This window comes from Myotis daubentonii, chromosome 2 (genome assembly GCF_963259705.1).
Source record: "Myotis daubentonii chromosome 2, mMyoDau2.1, whole genome shotgun sequence".
Taxonomy (NCBI): domain Eukaryota; kingdom Metazoa; phylum Chordata; class Mammalia; order Chiroptera; family Vespertilionidae; genus Myotis; species Myotis daubentonii.
In genome coordinates, this window is record NC_081841.1 from 133,605,748 (window position 1) to 133,632,450 (window position 26,703).

The 26,703-nt window shown below is 38.3% G+C and overlaps 1 protein-coding gene across 12 annotated transcripts in view; it reads right to left on the bottom strand.

The window, feature by feature from the left end:
• The window catches only part of RB1 (RB transcriptional corepressor 1), a 212,614-nt gene that overhangs the window by 115,720 nt on the left and 70,191 nt on the right, over window positions 1–26,703 (bottom strand). For 8 of the 12 annotated variants that reach the window (XM_059684618.1, XM_059684628.1, XM_059684629.1 and 5 more), the window contains 6 exons: window positions 24,695–24,805; window positions 22,221–22,363; window positions 20,037–20,114; window positions 15,777–15,886; window positions 6,312–6,389; window positions 3,083–3,170 (listed from right to left, as the gene is read on the bottom strand). In XM_059684618.1, the coding sequence (XP_059540601.1) occupies window positions 3,083–3,170; window positions 6,312–6,389; window positions 15,777–15,886; window positions 20,037–20,114; window positions 22,221–22,363; window positions 24,695–24,805 (608 nt within the window). Of the gene's footprint in view, window positions 1–3,082; window positions 3,171–6,311; window positions 6,390–15,776; window positions 15,887–20,036; window positions 20,115–20,263; window positions 20,285–22,220; window positions 22,364–24,694; window positions 24,806–26,703 lie in introns of those variants that run through there. The other 4 variants (XM_059684621.1, XM_059684625.1, XM_059684627.1 and 1 more) reach the window with 4 other exon arrangements.

Below are 26,703 nucleotides of genomic sequence, written 5' to 3' on the forward strand. Positions count from 1 at the left end.
CTGTTTAGAAGCTGCCGATAAACTTAATGAGATCTACACGAAAACTAATAAGACTCTCGATCTTATATTGGGGAACCAACTAGAAATTAAGCATACACGGACTGAAATAACGAATATTATACAGACGCCCGACAGCAGACCAGAGGAGCGCAAGAATCAAGTCAATGATTTGAAATGTGAGGAAGCAAAAAACATCCAACCGGAAAAGCAAAATGAAAAAAGAATCCAAAAATGCGAGGATAGTGTAAGGAGCCTCTGGGACAGCTTCAAGCGTACCAACATCAGAATTATAGGGGTGCCAGAAGATGAGAGAGAGCAAGATATTGAAAACCTATTTGAAGAAATAATGACAGAAAACTTCCCCCACCTGGTGAAAGAAATGGACTTACAGGTCCAAGAAGCACGGAGAACCCCAAACAAAAGGAATCCAAAGAGGACCACACCAAGACACATCATCATTAAAATGCCAAGAGCAAAAGATAAAGAGAGAATCTTAAAAACAGCAAGAGAAAGAAACTCAGTTACCTACAAGGGAATACCCATACGACTGTCAGCTGATTTCTCAACAGAAACTTTGCAGGCCAGAAGGGAGTGGCAAGAAATATTCAAAGTGATGAATACCAAGAACCTACAACCAAGATTACTTTATCCAGCAAAGCTATCATTCAGAATTGAAGGTCAGATAAAGAGCTTCACAGATAAGGAAAAGCTAAAGGAGTTCATCACCACCAAACCAGGATTATATGAAATGCTGAAAGGTATCCTTTAAGAAGAGGAAGAGGAAGAAAAAGGTAAAGATACAAATTATGAACAACAAATATGCACCTATCAACAAGTGAATCTAAGAATCAAGTGAATAAATAATCTGATGAACAGAATGAACTGATGATTATAATAGAATCAGGGACATAGAAAGGGAATGGACTGACTATTCTTGGGGGGGAAAGGGGTGTGGGAGATTCGGGAAGAGACTGGACAAAAATCGTGCACCTATGGATGAGGACAGTGGGTGGGGAGTGAGGGCGGAGGGTGGGGCGGGAACTGGGAGGAGGGGAGTTATGGGGGGGAAAAAAAAGAGGAACAAATGTAATAATCTGAACAATAAAGATTTAATTTAAAAAAAAAAAATTTCTATATGTGACACAACACCAGAGTTAAGTTAGGGTTTTTCAAAATGCTGACACGCAGAGCTCAAATGTTGGTGGGATTGTAGACTTGTGCAGCCATTGTGGGAAACAGAACAGAGTTTCCTCAAAAAATTAAAAATGAAACTACCTTTCAACCCAGCGATCCCACTTCTGAATATATATCCTAAGAATCCTGAAACACCAATTTGAAAGAATACATGTACCCCTATGTTCATAGCTGCATTATTTATAATTGCCAGGATCTGGAAACAGCCCAAGTGCCCATCAGCTGATGAGTGGATTAAAAAGCTGTGGTATATTTACACAATGGAATACTATGTGGCCATAAAAAAGAAGAAAATGTTACCTTTTCAATTTACTTTTTATTCGTTTTTAGAGAGAGAGAGGATGGAAGAGAGAGAGAGAGAGATTTGTTTTTCCACTTATTTATGCACTCATTGGTTGCTTCTTGTATGTGCCCTGACAGGAGATCAAACCTGCAACCTTGGCACATAGGGACAATGCTCTAACAGCTACCCATGCCCTTTGTGACAGCATGGATGGAACTGGAGATTATTATGCTAAGTGAAATGAGCCAGTTAGAGAAAGACAAATACTATACGATCTCACTTATATGTGGAAATCTAATGAACAAAATAAACTAATGAACAAAACAAACAGCATGGATACGAGGAACAGACTGACAGTTGTCAGAGGGAAGGGAGGAGGGAGACTGGATAAAAGTAGATGAAGGGATTAGCCAAAGAACATTTGTCTATACTAATAAAGAGCTAATATGCTAATGAGCATGATGCCATAATGGGTAATGACCAGGTTATTAGCATATTAGCTGGGGCGTTGCTCCGGAGACTGGACGTAAGCAGGGAGGCGCCTGGAGGAGGCGGGACCATCCTGTGACGGGGAGAGCAGGGGTGAGCGCCCATAGCGCCCCCCTCACCAGTCCTTCACCACCCACCGCGGGCACTCTGAGTGCCCCACGGCCCACCTGCCAGGGGAAGGAGCACAGCACAGTATGTGGAGGCTTCCATGCTCTCTTCCAGAGCCATGACAGGGCGGAGCGTCCACATTGCTCTGGAGAGGGGGCAGAAGCGGGGAGTCGCCTGAAGAAGGCAGAACCAGCCCAAGGCGACTGGAGGGACTGAGGTCGGGGCTTGAAGCAGCCAGAGAAGGCCAGAGGGTTTGGGGGCTGGGCCAGGCATGCTGGAACTCTCCGTGGACAGGGTTCGGGTGTCATGGCAGGGCTGCCGGTGGGTGGGCTGCGCCACGAGATATCATGCGCTGGAATCCTAGTGTATGTGTGTGTGTGTGTGTGTGTGTGTGTATAAATATAAAAGCCTCATATGCAAATTGTCCCCACGGCAGTTCAACCAGGAGACTAATCGCTTTCTATGACATGCACTGACCATCGGGGGCAGTGCAGAATGAAGGAAGGCCCGGCCAGCAGCAGAAGGGAGGCCCTGGCTGGCAGCCGGAAGGCACCAATCAGCCCTGACTGTCAGCCAGGCCTAGGGACCCTACCCGTGTACGAATTTCATGCACCAGGCCTATAGTATTTACATAACCCATAGACACAGACAAGTGTGGTGATGGCTGAAGGGAAGGGAGTTGGGACTCGGTGGAGATGGGCAAAGGAGGTAGAATATGGGGACATCTATAATAATGTCAACAATAAAAATAAAGTTAAAAAAATAAATTATAAGAAAAAATGCTGAGTAAGGTAAATAATAAATAAGAGGAAATCTAAGAAAAATGCTGTCTACTAGTAACATCTACTAATAATATCTAATATTGAAGCTTTTAAAAAATAAGGTAATAGACAACTATATTCTTGTTGATTGGGAGATAAGTATTTTAAAAATACTCAGAATTTTAACTTCTAATTTAAAATTTCTTTGCTAAGATATTACAATAAATAATGTTCATATATGGCTTACATTAAAATAGGAAATCAGATTTTCTGATGGTTGATCACTTGCTGAATTTAAGATCATCATTAATTGTTGGATAGTATTCATAACAGTCCTAGACAAAAAAACAACAGAAGTGTTAAGCAATAAAGGGAAAAAAATGGAATGTATCTAACACACAAATTAAATATATATTCAAACTCACTGTCTCCCATTTATTTTTTAAAAGTTCTCTGCAATAAAACTTTATAAAACCCTTAGTGTACTATTATTTACAAGGAATTATATTTTACTTAAAGCTTAACGATAAAATGTGTTCATAATGTTTCTAAAAAATGAGCTTATTTACTAAATAGAACTATAAATCAATATAACATTAAGTGGTCAAACTAATATTATATTAAGGAGAAAACATATAAGCTAGCATCAAAATAGTAATATTTTAATAAAACAATATAATTAAATACTAAACTTTTTCAAATAAAGACAGCAAGAAATTTTTCAAAAGGAAAGCATACATAATTTTAGAAGTCATCATTGTTAAAGCAAAAAATTAGGTCAATATCTTAGGAATTCTCTTTAATTCTATAATTGTATGATTGATGGTATAGTAAATATTAATGTTCCAATTTTGGAGTAGCAGTATGTTGCTACTGTAGGCACGACTTAATGATGCAAAGAGCTGTAGAATATTTATGGTTGAAAGGATTGTTAAATATTATTCAGTAAAATGTGTTCAGTGTTCTCAGTCAAGCATCTATAAACTGATACCTACACTTCCTCACTTTTCAAATACATTGCTTCTATGACTTGTACACCCAATAATCTACTTAAAGCACAGTGACTTAAGTCACAAACTTCTAAACCAAAAATCTTTCTCATTTTATCTTATATTTGACTTCCTTGAGGTATACTTGACTTTCTTAAACACCTGCTCTTTCCTGAAACTGTCCCTCCCCTCCCAACCCCCCCGCCTTTGGCTTTTCTGCCTTCATTCTCTGAGCTCCCAATCACACTTCTCATTTAATCTACTTTCTATTTAGTCCTTCAATGACAGCATTCTTTCTGGTTCAGCCCTTAGCCATACATTCTTGCCATTATACACCTTCACTTCAGGCAACCTCATCTACTTTAGGCTTTAACTCTCCCTGATTATTCCCTAATATGTAAGATCCTTATGTCCTACTACTTACTACACATCTTCATATCCCATAAAAGCCGCAAGAATAATATTCTAAATATGAATTCATCAAATATTTGCAAACCTGTTTTTGCTCCTTCATTTCCACTGCCTATCTCTTGTTTCAACATCTTTCAACTGAATTATTGCAATACAACAGAGATTTTGACTCACTATGTCTAGGGTAGTAGGCTCTAGGCCAGTCATGGCAAACCTATGACAAGCATGTCAGAGGTGACACGCGAACTCATTTTTTTGGTTGATTTTTCTTTGTTAAATGGCATTTAAATATATAAAATAAATATCAAAAATATAAGTCTTTGTTTTACTATGGTTGCAAATATCAAAAAATTTCTATATGTGACACGGCACCAGAATTAAGTTAGGGTTTTTCAAAATGCTGACACGCCAAGCTCAAAAGGTACGCCATCACTGCTCTAGGCACATGTACTTTGAAAAAACTCCCCAGGTTATTATAATTTGACCCCTGATTAAGAACCACTTTGACAGATTAACAGGTCTCAGTATTTCTCACCATGTTTGCCTCCACCACCTCACAAACTAATATCATGTAAACTTTCAAAAACCAAGTCTGATTTTATCCTTACCTCTGCTTAACACCCATTTATACCAACAGGCTATGTATATTGTGCACAAGCTAATGTCAAAACTTGTGAGTATGGAAAATAAGGTCCTTCATAATCTGATTCCCACCCTCCTCTCTTGCCATGTCATTTTCTCATTTTACAGTCAATCAATACAGAGCTGCTAATAGTTCCCCGGAAACATCTTGTTGTTTCTTCCTTCCATCCCTTTTGCATATGCTGTTCCCACCCACTAAAATGCCAGTATCCTGTGACATAAATCTTTACATATTCAAAATTCAGTTCAAATATCACTTCATAAAGTTCATTCTGTACCATTTCATTAACTTGTCTTATGTCTATTACTATACTTATACAAAAATGTATTTTATATCTCTAAATGGTCATTTAAAAACATGACTGATTACTTACTATATGCCAAGTATTAGCCTTGGCCCTAATTATCACATGCTGGACAAAAAAGTCATCGTTCATGTGGTATACAACTTAAAGTCTTTTATGAATATTAGCAAAAACAAGCAAGCACACGAATGGTTTTCTAATTACAAATTGTGATGCACACTATGAAGGAATTCAAAAGGATGCTCTGAGAAGGAATAAAAGAAAATACTTCAGAGAGAAATAAATCTTTTTAAAAAAGTACTATTTGTGTTGAACCTAAAGGAACAGTAACAGTTGGTAATTCATGGAAAGAAAAGAGTTAAGAGGGAAAAGCAAGCGTAAAAGTCCTTAAGCACAAAAGAAGAGGCTGGTTGGAGAGTTCAGGAAACTGGCTAATACATAATGAACAGGAAAACAAAATGAGGTTAGACAGGCAACACAGCTAGATCATATAAGATCTTGTAGGCATTATTTAAACATTTGCATTGTATTTCCATTGCAATAGGAAACAATCAGAAGATTTAATGGCAGAGTGAACATGATCAGAATTATATTTCTAAAATATCATTCTGGCGGTTCTAGAGAACAGATCTGGTGGTAGACAGAAAGGAATGGTGATAAGATCAGATATTAGGATACCTCAAAAAATCAAAGAAAAAAGATATCTTGGACAGAGTGGTGAGAGTAGAAATGGAGAATAGTAGATGGATTCAAGAAATATTTTAGAGGTAAATTCAATAAGACTTGAAACAGATTATACATTGGAAGTAAGTGAGGATAAGGTCACAAAAAATAGTTCTAATCCTTCTAGGTTGTATGCAAACCAAATGGTGAAACATATTTTTACTTTTTTATTTACTGAGATGGAGCACATTCCCATTCCAGGCTATATTCCTTAATGATAGACGGAACTAGGTCTAATAGTCATATCCTCAGCAATTAGCAAAATATCGAACGCAAAAAGCACTCCATATACTATATTTGTGGCATCTATATACAAATACATAATGGAATAAATAAACGAACCCAAAGCTCTATGAAGCATTTGATAAACAATTATAATGAAAATGAAGAGTAAGAAAATTCATACCTAACTGGAGTCTGGGGAAGAATCACATTCAACTCTTCATCATTATTACTTTTTCGTGGTGTTCTCTGCATTTCAAAACTAAATAATAAAAAGCAAAGTCATTCAGATTGAAAATTTACACTTTGTACTTTGAGTAAAAAAAAAACCAAAAAACAACACAGTATTAATATGTTGTGTTGCCTCATAACATCATACAAAATGACAAGTCTATAATAGAAGTGATAGGAAGTAGATAATCCAACAGCTGCATAAATAAATAAAATTATGGGGTTTTTTTAAATTCTTCAACCAAGGATATTTTTTAATTGACTTTACAGAGAGGGGAAGGGAGAGAGAGAGAGAAAAGAAACATCTATGTGAGAGAGAAACATTGATCAGTTGCCTCCGGTACATGCCCCAACAGGGGATCAAACGTGCAACCTCCTTTGGATGTACCTGACAACACTCCAATCAACTGAGCCACCCGGCCAGGGCTTTCACTATTGTTTTTAAATTGGGTTTCTTTCTACTAGGTTTGTGACAAATAGGTACAATCATTAAGGATTTTTTTGAAAGAGAAAGTTAGATATTTTCTCTATGGCATTATAAATCAAGTTGTTCCACGTCAAAAAATATCAAACTCAAGCTTTTCAATCATTACGTCTTCCAAAACCTTTACTTTATTAAAATCAAATTAGAAATACTTACCTATATTTAATTACAAAATTATATATTTTTCAGTTACATATTAAAATATTTCATGCTAAAGCCATATTAATCATACTTATGGTCACTGGAAATTTTTTGTAATTACTCTCAACCATTCTTAGTTCAGGATTCTAGATGACAATTTAAGAGAATACACTTTGGTATTAACCTTTAAACAAATGAACCAAAAAAGTAACAGCAGGTGAAAGGCTAAATAAAGAAAGAGATCACTAACTACTTTAGTAAACGAATTGGCCCTTGAATAAAGTGGGTTGTTCCCTTATGCTATGGACACACGCAGTTCAAACCTGCGATGTTTACCCATCAATGCTGTTTTCAATCCATGGTCTGGAATCCACATATGCAGAGGGCCAACTTAAAATATACACCAATTTTGATTACACAGATGGTTGGCACTCCCAGCCTTGAATTTTTCAAGGGACAATTGTATTTCAACAATTTTCTTTTTGATGCTCATTTTAAAAATTATACTCATCTAAATGAGAATTAAAAAGTGGATATACAAGACAATTCACATTAAATTTCTATCTCAGAGACCAAAAAAACTGGTGTTACATAATGATAAAGGAGTCAATCTAACAAGAGGATATAACACTTATAATATTTGTAAATATTATGTAACCAACATAGGAGCACCTAAACACATAAAGCAAATGTTAACAGACCTGAAAGGTGAAATAGACAGCATACAATAATAGAAAAAGTTCCCTACCATTACCCCACTAATATTACATCAATAGATAAATCATCCAGACAGAATCTCAATAAGGAAACACTGGCCTTATATGACATATTTGATCAGATGGAGTTAAAAAATATTTGAACAACATTAAAGCAATAGCATATACATTCTTCTCAAGTGCACATTTGAACATTTTCTAAGATAGATCACATGTGAGGCCACAAAATAAGTCGTAATAAATTTAAGAGGTTAAAATCATACCAAGCATCTCTTCTAAACACACTGGTATGAAACTAAAAATTAATTACATGAATAAAACTAAAAAATTCACAAATATGTGGAAATTAAACAACCAATGGGTCAAATAAAAATTAAAAGATATAAAAATACCTGAGAAAAATGAAAATTTAAAATACCAAAGATTATGTAATGCAACAAAAACAGTTCAAAGATAAAATTTCATAGCAAAAATGCCTATTTCAGGTAAAAAGAAAAGTCTCAATCTAATTTCATACCTCAAGGAACTAGGAAAAAAAGAACAAAGCCTAAAGATAATAAAAGGAACAAAATAACAAAGATCAGAGCAGAAATAAACAAAGTAGTGATTAAAAGACAACATATATATATATATATATATATAAAAAAGCTTAAGCGATCGGCCAACTGGCTGACCAGTCAGCAGGTAGCTATGATGCACAATGACCACCAGGGGACAGATGCTCAACACAGGAGTTGCCCAGTGACAACAACTTTGCAGTGCACTCTGGGACCCCTCAGGGGATGTTGGACTGCTGGTTTCGACCTGATCCCCGCATGCTAGGCCGAGGGACACCCTTCGAGCCCCAGCGCCACCCCAGGTGCAGCCAAGGAGGGACCACGAGAGGTTGACTCCAGGGAGTGTATGGCCCGTCTCACCCAGTCCCACCCTGACGGCCACCTTCTAATTATTTCCTTTCAATGTGCATAAATACATGCACTAGGCCTCTAGTAGATAATATTAATAAAATTAAGAGCTGGTTGTTTAATCCTCACCCAAGGATATGCTTTTATTGACTTCTTTTGAGAGAGAGGAAGGAGAGAAACAGTTGCCCCTCAGTCCGTAAGCTCCCCCACAGAGGACCAAATCTGCAACCTAGGTATGTGCCCTGACCAGAAATTGAATCCACCACCTTTTGGTGTACATGATGATGCTCCAACCAACTGAGCCAGGGCAAGAGCTGCTTCTTTAAAAAGATACACAAAATTAACAAAACTTTACCTAGACTCAACAGAATCAAAGAAAAGAGAGAGCGAACACATAAATACCTAAAATACTTACTAGTATTATTCAAACTTATAGTCATTCAAAAAGATTTATGATTACTCTCACCATTCCTCATCTCAGAAATGAAAGAGGACATGATGCAACTGATACCACAAAATTACAAATATATCATAAGACAACTATAAACAATTACACACAAAAATTAGATAACTTAGAAGAAATGGATAAATTCCTAGAAACATACAACTTTCCAAGACTGAATTCTGAAGAAATAGAAAACCTGAATAGATCTGTTACTATCAAGGAGACTGAATCAGTAATTAAAAATGTTCCAACAAACAAAAATCCAGGACCAGAGAACTTCACTGGTAAATTCCATCAAACATTCAAAGAAATATTAATATCAGTCCTCCTCTTCCTTTTCCAATAAAGGAAGAGGAGTGAACTCTTCACAATCCATTTTATGAGGGCTGCATTATTAGCCAGATAATAAAACCAGACAAAAATGCCACACACAAAAAAAATTATAGGCCAATATCCCTGATGAACACATAAGTAAAAATCTTCAACAAAATACTAGCAAATGAAATTCAACAACACATTAAAAGAATCATATACCATGATCAAGTGGGATTTATCCAGGGATGCAAGGATGCTTCAACATCTACAAATCAGTCGATGTGATACACTACATTAACAAAATGAAAAACAAAAATCATATGATCATTTTGACAGATGCAGAAAAAGCATTTGACAAAATTCAACATCCATTTATGATAATAACTCTCAACGGAGCAGGCACAGAGGGAATGTACCTCAACATAATAAAGGTCATATATCACAAGACCACAGCCAACATCATTATCAATGGTGAAAAGCTCAAAGTTTTACCTAAGATCAAAATCAGACAAGATGACCACTCTCACACTTGATTCAACACTAGAGGCCCAGTGCATGAAAATTCATGCACTAGAGAGGGGTCCCTCAGCCTGGCCTGCCCCCTTTCACAGTCTGGGAGCCCTCAGGGGTGGGAGGTGACCTGGTGATCAGGGGAAGGCAATGCCCCATCACACCTCTGCTGCTGCCACTGCCAGCAGTGCAAGCCCCTGCCAGCCCTAGCTGCCTGTGCCTTGGGCTGGCCCTGGGTGGCTGGGGGGCTGAGGGGACTGGGGGACTCTGGAGGCAGGCCTTGCCATGCCTGCCGCCCCAGTGGGGCTGAGGGAACTGGGCGCCACCATCTTGTGGCTGTGGGCGCCACTATCTTTGAGGGTGGGGTAGTTAATTAGCATATCCCCTCCTATTGGCTGTGGGCGCTGCCATCTTTGAGGTTGGCGCAGTCAATCAGCATATCCCTCCTTATTGGCTGTAGGTGCCGCCATCTTTGGGACGGCATGAGGGTCAATTAGCATATCCCCTCTTTATTAGATAGGATAATATTGAAAGTCATAGCCAGAGCAATTAAGCAATAAAAAGAAATGCTAGTAAAAGGCATCCAAATTAGAGATGAAAAAGAAAACCTGTCACTATTTGCAGATTAAATGAAATTATATATATAGAAAATCCTAAAGACTCCCATCAAAAACCAGTAAAGTTGCAGGATACAATATCAATATAAGTCATTTGTGTTTCTATATACTAATAACAAACTATGATAAAAAGAAATTAAGAAAATCATCTCATTTACAATTGCATTAAAAAGAATAAAATACAGTTAAGGACAGGGGTGGGCAAACTTTTTGACTCAAGGGCCACAATGGGTTCATAAACTGGACCGGAGGGCCGGAACAAAAGCATGGATGGAGTGTTTGTGTGAACTAATATAAATTCAAAGTAAACATCATTTACATAAAAGGGTACAGTCTCTTTTTTTTAGTTTTATTCATTTCAAACGGGCCGGATCCGGCGCGCGGGCCGTAGTTTGCCCACGGCTGGTTAAGGAGAACCAAGATGGCAGTGTAAGGTATAAACCTGTGCGTGCTGCCTCCCACAACAACATTGAAACTACCAACTATAAGACAAAACAGCTATCATTCAGAACCATGGGAAAGCTGGCCCAGTGGAAGTTCTACAACTGGAAGGAAAGAAAGAAGAGCATTAAGACTGAGTAGGATATGCAGAGGCATCAAGAACAGAGGTACGGAGTCGTGCGCCAGGCGGGCTGCAACTGGATGTGCGGTTTTGTTCAATCAGAAGGGGTTACAAACTCTCAAATCCACTGAGCTTGTTTGGGGTGGGATTCTGAGGTCCCAGACCCCTATGGGGAGAGGCAGGATGGCCTTGCAGCAGGTCGGAAAGAGAGGGTGGCTCTCTTGCGGAGCTGCTCGCCGGCACTCGGGGACGCAGAGACACAGAGTTGTGGAGAGGCAAGGAGTCACGGAGACGCCATTGCTGCTTGCTCCGTCCTGGTGATACTGAGACCCCGCCCTACTCAGTTTACATCCCCGCCCAAGCTGTGCCAGGGGCACAAAAGGAACCACCTGCGCTTTTGCAGCTTAACCCAACAAACTGCAGATTTCAACTCCTCGCACCCATAAGGGACACACTCAAGAAGCAGACTCAGGTCCGGAGGAAGCCGGAGCCGGACCAGGCTGGGCCAGCGACATGGAACCGCTGTACCAGCAAACACACAAGCAGGTCCACCAGATCCAGTCTCACATGGGACGTCGGGAGACGGCAGACGAGCAGTCTGTGCACTTAGTAGAAAACGAAACCCAAGCAAGCATACCAGATATTCAGCCAGCTAGAATGCCTGGAGATTTTGTCCAGCAAGGAGCCTCCCAACAAGACACAATGCCAAACTTTATGTTGACCAGTTAAAGTATGATGTCCAGCACCTGCAGACGGCTCTCAGAAACTTCCAGCAGGAGAGACAGTGAGAGGAGCTTCTGACTCGCACCTTCACCCCCAACGTGGGATGCGGCGCCCCCTGCAAGGCTGCGGCGCCCCCTGCGAAGCTGCGACGTCCCCTGTGAGGCTGAGATGGTCCCAGTGAGGCTGAGTCGGTCCCAGTGAGACTGAGATGGTCCCAGTGAGGCAGAGACGGTCCCTGCGAAGCTGCGATGGTCCCTGCGAGGCTGCGACGGCCCCTGGGAAGCCAGCGGAACCACGGGAGCCACCCAGACGGCTTCGTCAATGGCCCGTGAACCAGTGCACAGCCCCAAGCACAACTATCACCCAAAGGGCGAAAGGGGCGAGAGCAGCTGTAGTGTTGCTTTCTACTCACTTTAGGTAATGAAATCCTCATTTTAAACATAATAGGACACATTATTTTAAAAAGCCGTTACGTGTCTCTGTACCCTTTCTTTTCTTTTCTTTTTTTTTTTTCCTTTTGACTTTTTTTTTTTTTTCAAATACACCCCATTGATTTTTTACAGAGAGGAAGGGAGAGAGACAGAGAGCTAGAAACATCGATGAGAGAGAAACATCGATCAGCTGCCTCCTGCACATCCCCTACTGGGGAAGTGCCCGCAACCCAGGTACATGCCCTTGACCGGAATCGAACCTGGGACCTTTCAGTCCGCAGGCCGACGCTCTATCCGCTGAGCCAAACCGGCTTTGGCGTCTCTGTACCCTTTCTGAGTAGAGCGTGAACAAGTCGTGAGAGACCTTTCCAAACACAGGGACATGTCTCGGATGGAAATAGCTACATTTTCCATGTGTATGAGCTTTGACACGGCAACAAAAAGCATACACCCATGGATGAGGACAGTGGGGGGGTAAGGGAGGAGGGTGGGGTGGGAACTGGGTAGAGGGGAGCTATGGGGGGGAAAGAGGGGGACAAGTGTAATAATCTGAACAATAAAGATTATTTTAAAAATAAATAAATAAATATAAAGAATAAAATAGCCCTAACCAGTTTGGCTCAGTGGATGGAGCATCGACCTGTGGACTGAGGGGTCCCAGGTTCGATTCCGGTCAAAGGCATGTGCCTTTGTTGCAGGCACATGCCCGGTGGGGAGTGTGCGGGAGGCAGCTGAATCGATGTTTCTCTCTCATCGATGTTTCTGGCTCTCTGTCCCTCTCCCTTCCTTTAAAAAAAAAAAAAAGGAAAAAAAGAATAAAATACCTAGGAATAAATTTAACCAAGGGAATGAAAGTACTATACACTGAAAGTATAAGACATTGATTTAAAAACATTGAGGAAGACAAGAATAAATGGAAAGCTATTCAATGCTCATGGATCGAAAGAATTAATATTAAAATCTCAATACTACCCAAAGCAATCTATAGATTCAATGCAATCCCTATCAAAATTCCAATGGCATTTTCCATAAAAACATAACAAATGATCCTAAAATTTGTATGGAACCACAAAAGAACCCAAACAGCCAAAGCAATCTTGAAAAAACAAAGAACAAAGCTGGAGCCATAACACTTCCTGATTTCAAACTACTTTTTCAATTACATAGGTAGCGTAATCAAAATAGCATGACATTGGCAGAAAAATATACATGTGATCAAGGGAACAGAGACCCCAGAAATAAACCCACACATATATTGTCAATTCATTCATGATAAGAAGCCAAGAATTTAGAATAAGGAAAGGGCAGTCTCTTCAATAAGTGATGCTGAGCCCTAGCCCATGTTGCTCAGTGGCTAGAACATTGGACTGAAGGGTTGCACTCGATTCTGGGTTAAGGGTTGCATGCTCAATTCCTGGGTTGTGCATGCAGGAGGCAACCAATCGATGTGTCTCTGTCACATAGATGTATCTCTCTCCCTTCCTCCCACTTCCCTTCCTTCCTTTCTCTTACCACCCACCTCCCTCCCTTCCACTCTCTCTGAAAATCAATGGAAAAAATATCCTTGGTGGTGCTGACAGAACTGGACACCTACATACAAACGAATAAAACTTGACAACTATCTTACATCATCCTAAAAAATTAACACAAAATGGATTAAAAACATGAATGTAAGACAAAAAACCATAAAACTCCTTGAAAAAAAGCAGAGGTGTTTAGAAGCTCTTTGACATCAGTAGTGGAGATATTTTTAATCTGACACCAAAAGCAAAGACAACAAAAGCAAAAATAAACAAGTAGAAATACAATGAACTAAGAAGCTTCTGCACAGCATATGAAACCATCAACAAAATAAAAAAGGCAATCTACTCAATAAGAGAAAATATTTGCAAATCATATCTCATAAAGGGTTAATATTAAAAATATATAAAGAACTCAATTTCAAAAACACAAATTTAAAAATGAACAGATCTGAACAGACATTTTCCCAAAGACATACAGATGGCCAACAGGTACATGAAATGATGCTCAACATTCTTAGTCTTCAGGGAAATGCAAATCAAGACCACAATTAAATATAATCTCACACCAGTTAGAATGACTATTACCAAAAAGACATTAAATAACCAGTGTTGGCAAGGATGTGGAGAAAAGAGAACATTTGTGCACTGTTGGTGTGAATGTAAATTGGTACAGCCATTATGAATAATAAATGGAAGTTCCTCAAAAAATTAAAAATTGAGCTACTACATGATCCAGTAATTCCACTGCTGGAAATTTATACAAAAACACTAACTTGAAGTGAGACCTGCACCCCAATGTTCATTGCAGCATTATTTATAGTGGTTAAAATATAGAAACATAAATGTCCATTGATGGATGAATGATAAAGTGTAATGCCCTAACCGGTCTGGCTCAGTGGATAGAGCGTCGGGGCCTGCAGACTGAAGGGTCCCAGGTTCAATTCCGATCAAGGGCATGTACCTTGGTTGTAGGCACATCCCCAGTAGAGGGTATGCAGGAGGCAGCTGATCGATGTTGTTTCTCTCTCATTGATGTTTCTAACTCTCTATCCCCCTCCCTTCCCCTCTGTAAAAAAATCAATAAAATATAATACATTTTTTAAAAAATAAAAGAAACTGTAAGATTATATATATATAAAATACAATGAAGTATTATTCAGCCATTAAAAAGAATGAAATCTTGCCATTGCAACCGTAAAAACATTACGTTAAGTGAATTGCCAGAAAGAGAAAAATAAATACAGTATGATTTCTCTTATATGTTGTATTTTCTTTTTAAATTTAAACTTTTAGATACAGAGAACAAACCAGAGGGAATGGAAGGGAATGGGTGAACTTTTTTTAGTTTAAAAAAACAAAATCATATATTCAGTTGGCTGTTCAGCATCTTCATTTTCCTCTTCTCTAACTTATGTTTGATTGCTTTCTTATGTATACAAATTTATCCTATCCTAGTTTTATGAAAAATATTCAACCCCATAAGTTGAACTGGGAATCAAGTAGCTAGCATTTTTCTATCACTTTACTATTTACAAAGTACTTTCATTAATATACATGTATATATAGTACAAAGTATATATGTGACTCTACAGTAAATGCTTGCATTGTACAGATGGGGAAATTGGAAATTAAGACTCAGTGAGGAAAAGTGAAAACAACTACATTCCAGAAAGCATGACGGAAATACTGAAAGATTTATTCTCTGCCTTGACTTGATTAGAGAAAAATTACTTTAAAAAGATAGTAAAAATCAACACAAATCTGTGCATAACAGGAGGCAAATTAATGTTTACATAGACAATACAGGAAATAGTTTTCACTTGTTTAAATAAAAAGAATAGGTTTAAAATCTTTGTAAACCTAAGATACTGTATCATAAGAAATCTCCATTTGTTAATAAATTATATGCTTAAGTATTATAGAAAGACATCTGAAGTAATCATTATGTTATTTATAGATCAGGTTAAATAAAAACCTGTTTAACCTACCTCTATCAAAACTGACCTATAGCAAAGCATATCAACAAAAATATACCATGTACAATACCTGTCTATAGGATCAGCCTGCAGAGTTTTATCATGATCCAGAAACAATCTTGCATCTAGACCTTTGTTTTTAAGGTAAATTTCTTCATACTGTTTAGAGAGACTTTCCACCTCAAAAGAAAACAATACTGATGATTATCCTTTCATGTCATTACATCTCTCAATACACAGAAGATTTAATTTAAAAATTTTTGTACAATATACACTTTAATTTTAGAACACACTGAGTTCACATGCAATATAAATAAGGCATATGTGCAAATGAAGTAAAGGAAACTGCAAATTTTCGAGTCTAATTTTAAGCATATTTTATGCATGCACCCCATTCATTAGAATTTTATGTAGACAAGATTCATCAATGCCCAAATCAGTACTTAGATGGAACTGTAAGATAAAAATAAGTATTATTATAAACATTTAACTGCCAAGATCCTCCAAACATCCCACACATTTTTCAATTTTAATCTTCTACTACGCTTATCAATATAAAATAAAGTATTTTTCAAAATACTGTAACAAATCCTCTTGACTATATATTCTTCCCATCTTTTCTAAATCTTTTAATTCACTCCAACTTCCTTCAGTTAAGTATGTTAAGCAAGAGTATTAGCTCAATTAATTAGACCAATTAACACATTTGCATGATTTATTCCCACTCTTAGACACTTTTTCAATTGCTAGAATCTGCAATTCTTTTATCAGTTCTGCTTCATAATTTTGAATCATAATTTAAAAATCAATGTGTGATAGACAACTATTTGGCATGCCTTCTGTGTGACTTTTAAGGCAAAAGTGTTTCCAACCTGAGGGTACTAAAGTTTCATTCCAAAAGGAGTGGAAGAAGAAATCCAGTTAGGTATAAACTTTTTGTCTGCATAAATTTTTTAGGTAGAACAATCATTAATGTTTAAGTTTAATAAGTGTTACTGCACCAGCTTAGTGAAGCACTAATTATCAATCATTTATTGATTGACAGCTATGAGTACTATATACAAAATACTGGGGAAAATGTCAAATTTATCTTAAGATTTCTATTAATATTATAATCCTTTCTTGTAGAAAAATTACTACAGGTGTCCCACATTTTTTGGGGGGTGTGAACAGCATATATTTTTATTAACAAGTCTCAGTAATACAACATTTGGCCCCTTTTTGCCTCTCTTCTGCCCTGTAACCCAACCTTAACAAGGTGGAGTTCACTAAACAGACCAAACTATCACATATCACTGTGCCTTTGAATCTATAACTTCCAATCCTTGGAAATGCCATTTTTCCCACATAAAGCTTACTCAGCTCAGAAATGACATCACTCCAAACAATTTTCTGCAAAACCTATCTGCCCCACTTTGGATTAGGTTGTCCTCCTCCAAAATATTACAACACACTGTATATAGTTCTATCAGACTCTTACAGTCTCCTGTAATGTTCTATTTATTTGTCTATGTCCCACTAGCACCTTAATGACAGCAACTGCAAGTTAAATCTCTGTATCAATGATATCTAGTACAATGCTTGGCACATACTAAGCACTCAATAAATAGTGTTGAATGAATGAATGAATGATTTCAAGGACTAACCACAAATTCAGGTCACAGAATCAGCAGTCTAGTTGATTTCACATCTTTTGGTCTTAGTGACTAATGCTAGCTGCTTTTAAAATACTGCTTTATCACTGAGTATTTGTTCTTCATCCTTTATCTGAAGCACCTTTTTCTCCACATATTTTACCTTACCACATAAGTTCTCAGTTCTGTTCTCATTGAAGAGCAAAACATTTGAGGCAAAATGTGCAAAAAAAACAGATGGATGGATGGCACACCATTAAGGTAAAACATTTCTGCAATATAATCACAGTCATTTAAACAGAATTTATTGTCAGTTAAGTAGTTTTTAAAAATACTCAAAAGAGATGCTCTGCAATACAGTAATGCCAATAAAATTAATGGAATTATGGATCCTATGCACAAAGATGTGCAGTGAAACAAATTAGAGTCAAATGTGATTATATGTTTAGTTATATTTAGTATATGTGCTGCCCAGGCGAGCACTATATTTAAATACTAGAGGCCTGATGCACAACATTCATGCAAGGGCCTTGGCCCTGGCCCCTGCCCACTGTTGCCACGGCGTTGGGGGGGAGGGACCTCTGCCTCGGCCCCCGCCCACTGCGGCTTTGTCCGGAAGGAAGGACGTCTGGTCTAATTAGCATATTACTACACTTTTATTATTACAGACTAGTGGTCTGGTGCATGAAATTTATGCATGGGGGCAGGGGTTCCCACAGGGATCAGGCCTAAACTGGAAGTCAGACATCCCTCTCGCAATCTGGGACCACTGGCTCCAAACCACTCACCTTCCTGCCTGCCTGATTGCCCCTAACTGCCCTCCCATGCTGGCCTGATCTCGCTCCCAACTGCTCTCCCCTGCTGGCCTGAACTCACCCCCAACTGCCTCTGTCTATCTGATCACCCCTAACAGCTCTCCCCTCCCGGCCTGATATCGCCCCCAACTGACCTCCGCTGCTGGCCTGATCTCGCTCCCAACTGCCCTCCCCTGCTGGCCTGATCTCGCCCCCAACTTCCCTCCCCTGCCAGCCTGGTTGCCCCCAACTGCCCTCCCCACTGGCCTGATCTCGCCCCCAATGGCCCTCCCCTGCCAGCCTGATCTCGCCCCTAACTGCCCTCCCCTGCCGGCCTGATTGCCCCCAACTGCCTCTGCCTGCCTGATCACCCCTAACTGCCCTCCCCTGCTGGCCCGATCTCACCCCCAACTGCCCTCCCCTGCAGGTCTGATCTCACGCCCAACTGCTCTCCCCTTCCAGCCTGATCTCGCCCCCAATGGCCCTCCCCTGCCAGCCTGATCTCGCCCCCAACTGCCCTCTCTGCCTCGGTCCCCACTACCATGGCTTTGTCCAGAAGGAAGTCAGACATCAGGAAGATAGCCAGTCTACCCGGTCTAGTTAGCATATTACCCTTTTATTAGTATAGATAGATTATATAGGATAGGATTGCTTAAATTGGGGTGAGGGAGCCTTTTTCAGCAGGAGGAGATGCTCTTGGCAGACAAAAATACATTATCCCTATATCTGGACTGATAGCCAGCCATATGCACTATTCTGCCAAACTGGTCATTAAAAAATTGAATCGCTTTTTTACACCCTTACACCTTATACCAAATAGCTGTTGACTTTAAAACCCCTCCTCAGCCCCCACCTTAGGTTCTGCCTTCATAGCTCACTCAGATTAGGTTCTGATTGGTCGGTTTCTATGCCAGTCAGTGTCAAAAGCTCCACCTTCTAGGCAGCAATTGGCTCCTCACACTTCACCCAGATTTGGTTCTGACTGGTCAGTTTCTATGCCAGTCAGCGTCTCCGGGCCTATCTCCGGGCCTGATCAGAGAAGCAGGGCTGATCAGCAGCCCCCGTGGAAGCCCAGAGAGAAACAGAGGCACGGCTGGTGGCGAAGCCCGGAGAGAAAGAGAGAGGCAACAGCTGATCAATAGCTGCCATGGAGGCTGTGGATCAGACCCTGCCTCTCTCTTCGGGCCTCTCTCCAGGCCTGATCCGCAGCCCACTCGGTAGTTAGTGCTGGGTCACCGCACCCACAGCAGCAGCAGTCAGTGCTGGGTCGCCACAGCAACCCAGCACTGACTGCAGGACTGACTTCCGGTCAGTCGAGCCTTCAGTCATTATGGACCCTGGGTTTTTATATATTAGGATTAAAGAAATTTTGAAATTCAAAAATCTACACTTAAATTTCTAAAACATTTTAGTATGAATCAATTTCTAGTTTAAATTACAAAATACTGCTTATTTATACATTTGAGTACATGTTGAAAAGGTTTTCTTGTTTCTATGTAAAGTTGGTTCATCACAATTCTTAGCTTCCTTTTCCTGAGCAAGAAGTACTTAATATACAGTAAAGTGATCTTAAGAAATTTAAACAGCCGAAACCGGTTTGGCTCAGTGGATAGAGCGTTGGGCTGTGGACTGAGAGGTCCCAGGTTCGATTCTGGTCAAGGGCATGTACCTGGGTTGCGGGCACATTTCCGGTGGGGGATGTGCAGGAGGCAGCTGATCAATGTTTCTCTCTCATCGATGTTTCTAACTCTCTATCTCTCTCCCTTCCTCTTTGTGAAAAATCAATAAAAAATATATATATAAAAAAAAAAAAGAAAAAAAAAAAGAAATTTAGACAACTATTCCCCCCTCCCAAAAGTTCCAAAACACATTAACATTTTATTAAGTTTTCTTTCAAATTACCTCTGGAAGTCCATTTGAAGCTACAATTCCAAGAGAATTCATAAAAGGTATAAAATTTTTGAAATAAACATTTTTCACCTGAAAAAGATAGAGGTACATGACCATTAAAATTTTTAAAAATTAATCTCCATCACTATCACTAGAATGAAAGCGTTAACTGACATTTTGATCAATAACTTACATTCAACCTAGTGTGACACTTATATATAATTAATTTAATTATTTACCTTTAAAATTATATGAGGCAGGTTTCAGGTCCTAAAATGGAGGTAGAGCTAGAGTTTTTAATGAAATGGGATTTATAAGAAGAAAAGCCATTGAAACCAATGTCAGTGTTCCACATTGAACAAATGATGAAAAGATTGGAGGCTCAAAAAATTTAATCAACTTGACCAAAGTTACATAGATAAAAAGTGGCAGAGATGGAATTTAAACCTAATCTGCCTAACAGCAAAGCCAAGACTCTTTTTACTACTGCACTGCCTCTGATTTGTCCCCAAAGTATAGTTTAGTCCACTTCACACACGCCATCTAATACCCAGGTTAGGGAATATTAAGTCAATTATTTTAGCATAAATTTGGGGAAATAACCTGCTTTTGTAACAAAATAATTTCACACACAAAAATAATACCCAATAACTGAATTCAAAACCAAAATAAACTGTTTTGTGGAATTATGCAAATTCATGCAAAAGCCTCCAGCTTTTAATATGGAAAATAAACACAGTACTCAGAAAAACCTAAAGTTATATTCCGGGCTATTCTACACTTGCAATGTGTTGTGGAATTTTAAACAACTTATTTTCCTTCATTTAACTTCCTTTTACAACTTTGAAGTCTACATTTACTAAGCTGGAAATGATTTAATATCAGTTCCTGTGTTCTACTTCACAAATAAGTTGTAAGAATTAAGCTTCTGTTAAACATACTAGCTTTGTTTTCTAATTAATTCCCACTTAACTAGAATATTTAAAAGGTGGGTAGTTCACTAATAATTATATAACCATAAATATAACTAACCAATAAATGCTGTGTAAATAACCAAGTGTCAACTAATTAATGTCAATTATTACCAAAGATTTTAATTACCTATACTCTAAAAAGCATTACTTTAATGATTCTAAATTATAACAAAGAATAAAAAAAGTAAAAAAAAAGTATTTACTCCTGATTTTAAAAATGAAATTTTACAAGTAGTTCTGAAATTCAGAGAATTAACAACTAGGAATTAGAAAACAGACTGAGCAGTAGACTGGAGTAAAAAATATATATATGTCAACCACATTTGTTAGCTTATTAACAAGGATAATTTGTGATTCTCAAAAAGTATATATACTATACATATCTATATACATATGTTGATATATCTGTATCTATATGTCTATATCTATTACTTATTGAAATTAACAAAAGTCACAGTGCTAAAAACCCAGATATCTTGATAAATCATTCCAACACTTTTAAAACCCCATTTCTTCCTAGAGTTCACAGAGAAATTTCAAAGATGCAGCATTTCATATAGCTATATGACAGTACTGAATTGTGAACAATATAACAGTGTATGAGAGAAACAGCATGGTACAGTGACAGGAGCACTGGTGGCAAGATGTCCCAGAGTCTAGACTGTTAGTAATTAGTTCAGTCTCTAGAAGCTTGTTTACTCATTACAAAAAGGAGGCAGAGTATATTATTTATAAAAGTCCTTCCAATTCCAACATTCCAGATTCTATGAACAAGATAAGCAATTCCTGGGTGTTTATGTGTATTCTCTACCAGCCATTAACATCTGATGTAATATTTAGAAAGATAGTAATTATAGAAGACTGAACAGAAATTTAATGCTGGTATCACTTATCACTAAACCAAAAACACTAGGGCTTTCTTAGCAGGGTATTTTAAAACATTAGGAGTACCAATAATCACAGAGGAATCAAAGAATAAACACATTTGAAAACTACTGCCTTAATGATTCACATTTCTGTGATTCCAGAGTGAGGGAGCTACTCTTTAAAATCAAAGTAGCTGAACATGAAAATTAAATTTTTGCTAAACATTTTGCTATTGCAAAAGGGTTAGCACTAATTACAAAAAGCAAGTTCATTACAAAAGAAGTATATACTGTTAGAAAGAACTTATATCTAAATCTACTTTAACTATTTTTAAAAAATCATGAAGTCAAATTACCTCATCTATATTACATTCATGTTCTTTACAGAGAACTTCAATAATTCTTGTATCATTTTCTAGTTGTTTTGCTATCCGTGCACTCCTGTTCTGACCTCGCCTTGGTGTTCGAGGTGAACCATTAATAGGTATTACAGCTGTTTCTGTAAAAATGGTAAATTAGATCAGAACAATTGCAAACTCCACTGTATAAAATAATGAAATATTTTAAATATAACTAGGAAGGTCAGAAATAATCTGATAACATTATGCTACTTTTAATTATTAGGCTTCCTTTAAAGGCTAACAGTTTTATTTATTGCATATCTATTATAAATTATGTACTAAAAATAGTTTTTGCCATGCTCCTATCCTCTTCTGCCCCCAATTAGTTCAAAAATAAACTAAAATACTTAAAGCTAAATATTAGGAAGACAAGGGGAAATAGCCAACTTATAAAGTAATTCTAAATTATCCTACTCAGTCTGCAAGGGGAAAAAATGTTTTCTGTCTTTTAAAGTATCTTAAAAATAATAAGTAAGTATTTATGGATTCAATTGCGAGATAGAGTATAAAAATGAATAAATTTTAAAAATTTTAGCAAATCCATAGTAAATTATGATGTTTTCAAAAGATAAGTATATACATATTATAATGTGATACTAAATTGTGATTTCTTAAAATCTTTATATGTAGATTGTTTTAAAATTCCCTGGATTATTTTGAGCATTTCCAATTTAAACTGAATTTGGATTCAGCTATTCCAGAGATTCCAGATGACTATGTATAAAAAGTATTAACTGCCTCAAGGCCCGACCAACAATTTACAAGAAATCAAGAGGTGAGAGGAACATGTTACACCAAACCACAGGATGCAATCGTAAAAAATTAAACATGGGAAACTCAACAGGATTTAATATACAAATTGCAAGGGGGGAAAAAAAGAGAGGAAGATAGATAAAGGAGGAACTTTTTTAAAGTCTTAAAAGCATATAAATCAATCGCAAAGTATCGATCTCATGTAGATTCTTAGTCAACCTGTAAAATTTTTTAAATTACTTTTAGAAGACAAATGAAAATGTGAATAGTTACTAAATATCTGATGGTATTAAGAGATCACTATTAATTGATTTTTAGGTGTGATATAATGATACTGTTGTTATGCTTTTTAAAAGTCTTTATCTTCTAGAGGTACTAAAATTTATAAGGATGAATTGTATGTAGAGATGTGCTTCAAAATAAAATAGCTGGTAGGTAATAAATAAATGGAGGCTTATTATATTACTCTCTGCTTTTGTATTCATTTGATATTCTCCATAATGAAAAGATAATTAAAAGTGTATCATACTCAGTCAATTCAATAACTCATCCTGGCTTCTCTTTAACACATCACTTAGAGAATTAAATGTGTATTGAAATAATACCCCCAAAAAATGCCTGTCAACCTAAAGTAATATCCTACATAAAGTTATTAATATTATAACATTGAAAATATTAAGGAAAATGCATATAAAGAAATTTTTGTAAAGAAAAATTTAAAATATATTGTTTTCTATTTTTCCTCTCTCTCTGTTTTACATATGGTTTCTGCTAAATGACTGCCTTTTTTGTCAAACCATGTTCAACAAATTTTCAAAATTCTGCTTCAGACTTCATTTTCCCATGAAGTTATTGTTCACATAGATTAATAAGGCTTCAGTTTTTCAGCCACTCAAAGACTTTGAGACTTCCATATTTTGATCTGTCCTACATTATTTTAGTAATATTAATATTTTCATCATTTTAGGAGCCAAAGAATCAGGTCAGCCTTAGTTAATTTTACATGTTTCTGTAGTATAATAATTTTGAAATCCTACTCATGATGCCGCCAGGGGAAGCAATTCCATTCTATGACAATATACTCATCTTTGCTTAATGATATCTAATTAATTTAGCAACAGTTACTTTTATTTAAATACATTTTCCATCTCATCACCCACTGAAATAGATCAACACACTTCATATACAAAAAAAGGTCGCATAATCATTACAGCATTCAATAATAAAAATTTAATCTGTTCCTGTAGAATGGACAACTCTTTCCCCTGTAGTTTCATTCATAGCTGTGCCTTGCCTCTTGATTTGCTCTTTATTGGGAATGCCCTCCCCCAACTTACCACAACATTCAAATCCTAACTACTATTTTCACTCAGTTCAAATGCCACCTCCTTAATATGGCCCTCCTTGCTCTTCCCCAGCTGGGAAAACTTTCTCATCTTCTAAACTTCCATAGTATTTGTTTATTTTGGCCCAGACCACTTTCTACCATATACTCTAATTACTTGCTTACTTATCTTATCCCTCCTGCTATATCTTACACTACTTGAGAACACAGTCCACGTCTGACTTATTTATCATAGCCTAGGGTCTAAAACCACTTTTTGGATGTATCAGATATTAACAAACAACTGTTGAATGATGAAGTAGGAGGAGCACAAAATATTTAAAATACTTACTATACGGTTCTTTGAGCAATGCAGGAGGTGAGAGTTTGATAAAATAGTCAAGGACACATAGCATTAATTGAAATGAGATCACCAGGTCATCTTCCATCTGTAATATTTCCCCTGAATATAAAAAAGATTCACATTTTAAAGTAAACTTAGAGATTGAGATCCTTTCTTTATTTTATTACTAGAGGCCTGGTGCACGAAATTCGTGCATGGTGGTGGTGGGGGGGGGGGTGGTGGGGGGAGGGCCCAGTCTACGCCCTCTCCAACCTGGGACCCCCCGAGGGATTGCTGGCTCCCTACCGCCAACCTGCCTGCCTGCCTGCCTGATTGCCCCTAACCACTTCTGCCTGCCAGACTGATCACCCCCAACTACTCCCCTGCCAGACTGATCGAAACCTAACTGCTCCCCTGCCAGCCCAATTGCCCCGAACTGCCCTCCCCTGCTGGCCCGAACACCCCCAACTGCCCTCCCCTGCCAGCCCAGTCACCCCTAACTGCCCTCCCCTGCCGGCCCGGTTGCCCCAACTGCCCTCCCCTGCAGGCCCAGTCACCCCCAACGGCCCTCCCCTGCCGGCCCAGTCACCCCCAACTGCCCTCCCCTGCTGGCCCGAATGCCCCCAACTGCCCTCCCCTGCCAGCCCAGTTCCCCCTAACTGCCCTTCCCTGCCAGTCCGGTTGCCCCAACTGCCCTCCCCTGCAGGCCCAGTCGCCCCCAACTGCCCTCCCCTGCAGGCCTGGTCCCCCCCCAACTGTCCTCTCCTGCAGGCCTGGTCCCTGCCTGGTTGCCTCTACTGCCCTTCCCTGCCAGCCTGATCACCCCCTACCTTCCTCCCCTGCAGGCCTGGTACCCCTAAATGCCCTCTCCTACAGGCCCGGTCACCCCTAACTGCCATCCCCTGCCAGCCTGGTCACCCCCAACTTCCCTCCCCAGCAGGCCTGTTCCCCCCAAAATGGCCCTCCCCTGCTGGCCCAGTCACCCCCAACTGCCCTGCCTTGCAGGCCCGGTCGCCCCCAACTTCCCTCCCCTGCAAGCCTGGTTACCCCCAACTGCCCTCCCCTGAAAGCCATCTTGTGGCCACATGGGGGCGGCCATCCTGTGTGTTGGAGTGATGGTCAATTTGCATAGTACCTCTTTATTATATAGGAGAATTGATTTTAGAGAGAGAGAGAAACACTGATGTGAGAGAGATACATCGATCAGTTGCCTCCGGCCCAGAAGAGGGATCAAACCCACAACGTAGGTATGTGCCCTGACCAGGAATCAAACCCACAACCTTCTAGTGCACAGGACGACACTCTAACCAACTGAGCCACACTGGCTAGGGCAAGATTGAGACACTTAAGTCAGGGAAATTGTCATTATGGATGTATCCACATACTCATTTATTCAATAGTCACTAGAGGCATGTTAAAGATTATTTTTTATAAAAACTAAGTCAGATTTGATATATATAAAAATATAAAGTTATGAAATTATAAAGTAAAAGTTTACAATGAGAATTTTAAGTTTAGATATTACTATTATAATTCATTCCTTATGTATAAATTACTTTGGTCTTTTGCTTTTTTAAACTTCCAGTTTTGGTAAGAGCTATAGAATATATTCTAAAAATAATTTTGAAGTATGATATATGCTAATCTTTAATTCTATTATTTATGAATGCTCATATATTTTCATTTTTGAACCCCACCCAAAATATAACAAAAGTCATTAAAAACAAAATTAGTATATAATTTTAAAGTCATCTATAAATTATTTAGCACAAAATCCTGAAAGTTAATACAATAGCTATATAAATACAGATCTGTGAAGAAATAAATGCATATAATAAGTACCTGAGGAAAAAATAGTACAGCTATATAAAATATACAAGTCATGATCAAATATAGCTGTAACATATTTGATTATGGCTCTATGTTGTACATTATTTTTAAAAGGGAAGTTCAACTCACTTTCTATTTTCTTGATATGAGACTGCTAAACCATGAATAACCCCAACAAAGCCCAGCCA